Below are 8,454 nucleotides of genomic sequence, written 5' to 3'. Positions count from 1 at the left end.
AAGTGTCCAAGTAATATATTTAATGAAGTCAAATAAAATAAGGCAATCTGTCAAGATTGTAGAACAACTGTCGCTATGATCCCGTTCATAATCAACTAGAAACGGAGAATTTGAACAAAGATTCAAGTAAAATTTGTATGTAATAATCATGCTAACACGTCGCCCTTCAACAGCGAACACCCGTAAAAAAAGTCTCAATACCTCAATACGAAAGAAGTTATCTCACAAGGACAAGAAGTGGCACTGCAAGTATCGTTTTCTTCATTACATGTTCACGTAAGAAGTTACAGGTTAAAAAAGTCAGCCTCAACTGCTCTCGCAGTCATCGCTCCTCGTGATCACGAACTTCTGAGACTTCTTACTGACGGGCTCCAGGATGCCGACTTGTAGGCTGCCTTCCCTGCTCACATGAAACAAATATTAAACGTCATAAATGGTGGGATTTTCAGAGAGACACTCAGCTATCAACCGCTTTGGATTCATCCTATGTTTACTTACTTAGACTTAAGGTGGTCAATGGAAGCAAGTAACTTAGACCATAGAAAGGACGGGAACTTACGGTTTCATACAAGTCATGAATGGTGGGATTTTCGGAGAGACACTCTGCTATCAACCGCTTTGGATTCACCATATGCTTATCTACTTAGACTTAAGGTGGATAATGGAAGTAAGCAACTTAGACCATAGAAGGGAGTCAAGGGACGAGAACTTACGGTTTCAATAGACAGGAGACGGTTAGTTCCTTGCATTCAGCCGTGACAGGNAGTGACAGAGAGCGCATTTTCTCGTCGACGAAAGCTTGAGGTCACGGACGGACGGACGGACAGACAGACGGACATGGCGAGCACAATAGTGCATTTTTTCCATAAATGAGAAAATGCGCTAAAAATAGGAGCTACGGCAAAAATAAAGTACAATATGAGAAGGATGTCAAAACTGCATACTTTTTCCTCACCTTAATGCTTATTAGCTTTTATCAGTTTAATTATCAGATCATCTTTGAATAAAATAAAATATGACCCTACGAAATAGACCTAAATAGATTCGCAGGCACCTGATGCAATGACTAAAAGTGTTCTACATAAATACCCATAGACCAAAGGAGATCAGTTACAACGGGAAGCGAGGGACATTAAATTTCTATTTCAATTCCATTAATTAGCTAGGTGATAGTACTATATTAATGTTACTAAAAAGTACTGTGTTATGCTATAGCAAAAACTATAGTACTAATTCATTACTTTCGTCAAATAACTACTTAACTCTCATAATTAACTCTAAACGACTACATTAGCATGTAATTATTCAGTTCAGAAAAACAAAGTAGCATGACACGGTTATCACGGAAGTCAGAGATAGTTTGATAAGGTCAGCAGTTGTGGGACAAAAAAGCATTCAAGTTGAAACAAGATCCAGTATTAAAATAGAATACGAAATCGGAGTTCATCTTATCGTCAAATACCTATATATTAGATAATAAATTACAACTTAATGATTCTCTAGAGCAGCCTCCCTCAGCAGTTCGCTCTCTGATGAACGAAAACTATCAATGATTTTAAGGTTACAAGCCCAAGGTTTATTGAAAGCCCCAATCCCCAATCACTCGCGATATTTCACCAGAAAGCTCATAATAATATTAAAATATTAATAAAATATTAAGCATCACCATGTCGCTCCCATGCAACTACGCACGTGGAAGTTTCAAGTGAGACTTACCTCGGCGAGAACTGCGTTTGGCGGAGGCGGCGAGGCGGGCTTGGGCGCCTCATAAAAGGTGAGGCTGACGCTGGCGTCGCAGGATGGCACGGGCACGGCGACCGAGTGGCGCAGCAGCGGCGGTGTCAGGCGGGGCAACACGCACACGCTTTCATCTCCCACCTGCGAACAAAGCGTCACTTGTCAGCCCAAGGCAGTGAAGTATGCTTCATATCACGAAAACTCGAGCGAAGAACATTTGAAAATTTTCCTACACTAACGACGGGATATTCTTTATTTTCGATTTAATGTGATTCAGTAAAAATTTTTCTTCTTCACACCCGCATACATTATGTCAGACGAGCTTACAATGTACTGAAAATTTTAAAATAAATTATTATTCGGATTATAAGGGGAAACTCACCAAGCACCAGACGGGCACCGACAGCACTGACACAAGCACGGGAAGATGACTGCGCAACACATCAGGTTTACTTTTTTCTGGCGCACTGCGACTTTTCTTTTTGGATTTTTTGTTTTCCTTGGGTTGGTTGTTTGTTTTTGGGGAGCCGTTGACGGCGACGGTGGAGGGGACGGTGGGCTTGGTGTGCTTCGTCAGGACGTTAGCGGCCTCAATAGCGGCACCCTTAGCGAGCACCTCGTCAGGAGGGGTACTGCACAGGACCTCTGCCCTGCAGAAGTTCTCGCTCACAAGGGACTGAAGGCGCGGGATCTTGCAAGTGCCACCACTCAATATTACCTGCACATTAAATATGTCCACAAGTTAATTCTAAGCTCAACAAGAAATGAAAGCCGCGGGCTTAGCACACACGCACAGAAAAATGCCTTACTTAGAGGTGGATGGGGGCTGATGGTGATGATGAAGTCATAGTGATGATGCACTCTATCATCATTCATTCTAGTCAGGCACACTTAAAATTTACCTAATTTTGATTAAGAATGCCCAACTCATCGAACTACGAATCGTTGGAATTAGAACTTCAAACAATAGAACAATATAAAACAAGAAACATGAACAATCTAAGGTTCTTAAGGTATTAAGGATGAACCTTGTCCACAGCAGCAGGCTCAATGCCAAGCTTGGCAAGCATGTCGAGCGTAGGCTGCAGGAAGTCGCTCAGGAGAGACGAGATGAGGCCTTCAAATCGCGCCCGAGACACCTGACATGAGAAGTCCATGCCTTCCCACAGCGAGTCTACATTAACCTGAAGTGAAAATTCCTCAAGTGTTACTAGCAGTGTTGAACATTAATGACATTATATGCTCAGGGTAAAAAAAAATTTGTTTGGACTGTGATTTTCAATGCGATTTCATTAATCCACAAAAAAAGTCAACACGAAGAAATTATGTCAAATTAAAGCAACTATACACAAATAATGATTACGTTTGGTGCATTTCAAGGCAATAATACACGACCAACAAAATAAGAGTGCATCTCAAAATCATTCCATAGCATACAATGATATGTTGACAAAACTGCTTAGATCCTTATAAATACGTCTCTAAAAACCCATTCACAACAAAATATGGATCCTATTCTAAAAATATTTTAAATAATGCAAAGCTCTAGTGACGTGATAGGGCAGATCATCACCTGAGCGGACGGCAGCGTGGACAAGACGTGCTTCACGGTCTCCGCCTGATTGTAGAGCTTCTGTCGCGATCGCTTGTTCTCCAGGCAATCCCCGCGGTATTTACTGTTATAACAATTAAATCATTGCTTATTCATGTGTCCACTATAGGAATTTCGAATGGAAATTCTGAATTCACTTTTTTAAGTGCTAAATCAACATATGGTTCAACAATTTCGTTCAATTTGGTGTAAAAAATGACAAAAACGTTATGTTATTTAAGGTGTCATTCTTAATGAAGCAGTGTAACTTAAAATATAACAAAAACTGAGTATTTCCCCGGTAACTGAAAATTAATGCACCCTGAATGGTAGTGCATTAGAGGATTGTTCATTGTGAGGTTTAGTGCTTTGAATACATGCTCGTAGTTCAACCAAAGAGCTCGGCAATAATCAAAAATTTGTCTGCTAAAAAATGTGATACCACCCACGTTACAACTGCATATTAATGTGGTAACCGGCACTACTGAAAATACTTTAAAAGCAAACAATAAGAGATCTGTTACATTGGTATTGTACAATTGCTTCGAGCATTAATCATAGGCTCAATGAAATTATACTGTAAATCTTATGAGACTTTGCTCACGTGTAGAACTCCTTGGCAAGATGCTCAACGAGTTTGTTAGTGAGTGAAGAGCCTGGAGCAGAGCTGGAGCGCGTGCTGTCTTTGACTGTTGCCACACCGCCACTGATCTCCACCAGAGAGCCTTGTCCTCCGCTCTCGCCCAGATGGAGGGTAACCACCAGCCTGGCAACGGGACAAAATCAAGCTAAAAGGATGTCTTCATTCATTCGTTTGGCGTTTCAACTCGTTCATTTATATATTCTCATAAGAAATCTTAGCAATAGATACTACACCATCACCGTAACTTCAACTGGAGGTACAACAACACAAAGACACAAGGTTCAAGGCTTCATAATTTTTTTTTCATCATTACAAAGGCTGTAATAGCACTCATCCATTGAAGAAAGTTAAAGACAAAAACCTGCTTCTGTTTATTAATACAGCAACAGCCTGTTGCAGCTGCAGTGACCAGATATCCAACATGATTTTACTTTAACTAGGCATTGAGATTTAAGGCTAAAATTATATAAAAATCATTAATTATTATTGACAAAATTTTTTTTTAAGATTAGGATTAATTAATTTCAACTATACTTACATCGACTTTGTGCGGTCACTCAGGAGATCATAAGCCAAGCAGGCAGCCACTGGTTGCAGGATAACAGAAACCAATTTGAAGCCAGCATCTCGAGCTGCATGTTTAACAACTGTCACGGCTTTGTTGGACACCCAGGCTGGTAAACATAGGCATGCGGTGCACTGTGCAACGCTGTTGTGTCGGGATGATACATCTGCACACACAAACAACTCCTAAGTGAAATTATATTCATTTAACCTAACACTCTTTGTTTTGAAATGTTTGCAAGAATTTATAAATGGAAAATTGTAATACTCAAATAATTCATGGAAGATGAGGACTGTGGCACATCTACATTTACAAAGCCACACACATAACTGACAAACATTTACAAAGACACACACATAACTGACAAACATTTACAAAGACACACACATAACTGACAAATGAGACTGATGTGACAATTGTAAGGATTCATATTCAACAAGATCTGCCATGATGAGATTCCAATCACAATTACTATGGGACTAAATAAACACTCATTCAAGCCTTATTTCCTGAAAAACTGCAAGACTAGGTAGGTAAGATATATAATACCTTTGTTAAAAATATTTATGCAATAATCCAGTTAAACATATACCTCAAATTCAGATCATAGGTACATAATTTGAACAGCATTAATGGTTGATATAAAATGATCATGGATCTGAAGTTTTCCCAAAAGGTTTTCACTTTCACAACATTTCCTAAGAATGGTCTCCAGTATAGATTCCTTACCTTTCAGCTGCAGGAATATGTGTTTGATAACATTGGAAGCTTGAACAGTCCTGGGGCCAGAATCCGTCTGAACACAGTATGACACGTCACCATCTTCATCCCACTCTGGCAGGCAGGAGCCTTGCAAGTTGCCCAACAATGGCTCTGATGCCGATATATCACGCAACACCCCTAGCACCGAGCGCTGGCCATGACGAACCAAGCCCTGTTTAGCCGCCAAGCCTGTCACAACCTCGTCATCATGTACAGCAACAACTGCAGGAGTGACGCGATCGCCTCCTGCATTTGCCACTATGTTGACAAGTCCATTCTGAAAGATGAAATCCATTATACAAAGTAAAAGACATAATATTGAAAAATGCCCAACATCAACAGATACCAAAGTGGCCAGTAGGCTTTATTTGTTGTGAACTTTAAATGAAACCTATTTTATAAAAAGGCAACCATCATCCCAAAAAAAAAAGATACATCGTAAAGATTGAACACGTACAGAGAAACATCAAATTAGCTTTTGACTTTATCATTGTGCTGCACATCAATAACAGAAGCAATAAAATCAAATTATTACATATCTTCTGAGCACAAAGCATCTTTTTTTCAGCAACAACGTGCAATAAAATGATATTCCATCTATCTGGTCATTNAGTTGCAACAACAGTTCTATCAAACTGTCCTGATTTACTCCACCCGTCCCTTATTACCCCATTTGACGGTAATCATTTGAAAGTTCAAATAGATGTTTGAAAAATTTAATTAGACTGATAAGATGCATTAGTTCATTAACAATAATTGAAGACAATGAACTAAACTTAAATGACATAATATCTCGCACTACAAAGCAGTGTACTGCTCAATATAACACTGTCACTCACACTGCATAGATCATTTGGAGGAGCAAAATGATATACGTACACACAACAAAATCATACATCTTGCTAATTGTTCTTGATAACAGTCCGCAGTTGTTGGTGCATAATGTTATTTTACTCGGCAGTTGCAAAGTGAGCGAGGACTCATTATTATTAATACAACACTTCTATTTAACTGCACTTCTTGTTGTTTGTTTATCTGCTACAAACCTTATAATCAATATTTAACACACGTCTAATTGTCCAATCAGTCTGAAATTTTGCACACTTGTGTCAAGTCAGAGACAATGCTTGAATCAATTGACTGAATGAATAATTTAAAAAATTTCAATATTTTTAAAAATATTAAACTAAATCAAAAATTATTTTTTAGATTTTAAAAATAAATTAGAAACACATTGTACATGTGTACCAATACCATCAGAGACACTGGCCTCTTTAGAAGTGTTGTCTAAAAAAAATTTTTAAGTGCTTCTTTTATAACTGAAGATGAGGGTGTTTTTTTATATTAAAAGCATTCAATCTTTTATTTAAAAATAAAAATTTACAAATCTTATGACAATCTCACTCTTATACCTAAATACTCAAAATCAACTATTTTATCCTTTCAAAGTCTACATTGACTATAAAAGTTTCATTTTCACAAGCATATTCATTCATGAAATATTTTTGATATTAAAGGGAAATTCTCATTCCCATATAAAATAGGGATAGGGTAAATGCACCATATTCCAACAGCGTGGGTAATTCCGACACTTCTCAACTTTTTCCGTTATATTAAGCTTTGTCTTAGTTCCATGCATTCGTTGATGGTTGAAATAGTGACGTCATACTATTGCGCACCATAGTACCTGAAAAGAGCGTTCGTTATTTTGAGTCGTCACAACGAATGTTCAGTTATAAGCCTTGTCTTTCGGTTGTTAGCCCTTGCTGTGTTGTATCGATCATTGCTGTGTGTATTGCCAAAAAACTAGGTCTGGGCCATCTGGCGGGAAAATGTTAAGATCCTCAGAGAGACAGTGCACGTCACCCAATGAGAACATTGAAACGCGTATCAAAGTTGATAGTTGACCTTGCTCAACCAAATAGTGATAAACTGTTTGTGTAAAAGGAATATTATGGTTTGAGACTTTTAAATGAGTCTGTGAATACATTCCAAGTCTATGTATTGTCATTTAATTTGGAATAAATGGACAACAATGGTATTGTTCTACAAATAATTGATTTTCGACTTTATGTAACCACATCTAATGTTGGGCGTTAAAATAAAAAATATATTGTTTCATGTTTACTTGTCTAGGAGCTGTTCCAATAACCTGTAAAACATTTTTAAATAGGGCAAACGCGGTATATTCCAACATCGTGGGTAATTCCAACACTTCTCAACTTTTTTCCTTTATATTAAGCTATGTCGTGGTTCCACACATTCGTTGATGGTTGAAATAGTGACGTCATCCTATTGCACGCTATACTATTGCCAAAACACTAGGTCTGGGCCATCTGGCGGAAAATGTTGAGATCCAAAAAGAGACAGTGGGCGTCACCCAGTGAGAACATCGAAAAACGTGTCAAAGTTGATAGTTGACCTTGCTCTACCAAATAGTGNACGTATCAGTTAAATTTCTGTCTCTTATACACATCTAGATGTGTATAAGAGACAGTTGCCACACACAGTGACGGAATATAGGGATTTGGTAGGTTTCCATTCTAAAGGCTTTTTAATAAATATGGCAACATTTTGTGACGTTTCATCGTTGCTGACGCGTAGTGAAGTGTTTTGAGAGTCACATGAAGGCAACAGAACTTACGTAACTCATACGGTTTTTTTTATATAGTTTTTCATTTCTCGATGCCTCCTTAATGTGTCGGAATATACCGCGTTTACCCTACGGTGATTTTTTTATAGCCATTCATTTTTTACTACGTCCTTAAATGTGTCGGAATATGCCGCATTTACCCTAATGTTTTTTATATTGATAACTGATCAATGATTTTGGATCATATTTATGATTATGAAAATCATCAATAGGTATTATTTAGGATCTATCAATAGGTATTATTTCCTATCTATCGAATTATGATATTTAATTAGCTACTTTTATACAAGCAGCCACGTTACAAGGTTTTGAATTAAAATTCTGAAAGCGTCACTGGCTCACTGCTACGGTGCTACCTAGTAAATTTTAACAACACCTAAATTCTAATATAATGCCTAATTTTATATTAATGGTACATTGGATGATTGGTACTTGGTACGGGTACCTACAGTTGGTAGCTAGTATGGAATATATCTACTTGGCGAGCCGCGACTGAATTTTTC

General features: G+C 38.0%; 1 protein-coding gene and 1 long non-coding RNA gene across 2 annotated transcripts; both read right to left on the bottom strand.

Annotated features, from left to right (window-relative positions):
- Positions 1 to 772, bottom strand: LOC108675587. Its single transcript, XR_001931119.2, has 2 exons — positions 714 to 772; positions 1 to 400 (listed from the first exon to the last, which is right to left on the bottom strand). It is a non-coding gene; the product is annotated as an uncharacterized LOC108675587 (long non-coding RNA).
- Positions 773 to 1,701: 929 nt separating this feature from the next.
- On the bottom strand, positions 1,702 to 5,575 carry LOC108675584 (heat shock 70 kDa protein 14; the record flags this gene model as incomplete). The annotated part of the gene is made up of 7 exons (XM_018163607.1): positions 1,702 to 1,878; positions 2,120 to 2,455; positions 2,766 to 2,921; positions 3,311 to 3,413; positions 3,933 to 4,094; positions 4,510 to 4,702; positions 5,266 to 5,575. Coding segments are annotated over 7 exons (1,437 nt in total), but the record flags the coding sequence as incomplete, so codon positions are not given.
- Between the last annotated feature and the right edge of the window lie 2,879 nt (positions 5,576 to 8,454).

Source organism: Hyalella azteca, unplaced genomic scaffold (assembly GCF_000764305.2).
Source record: "Hyalella azteca isolate HAZT.00-mixed unplaced genomic scaffold, Hazt_2.0.2 contig14378, whole genome shotgun sequence".
Classification (NCBI taxonomy): Eukaryota; Metazoa; Arthropoda; class Malacostraca; order Amphipoda; family Hyalellidae; genus Hyalella; species Hyalella azteca.
This window is presented reverse-complemented; position numbering and strand designations above follow the sequence as displayed.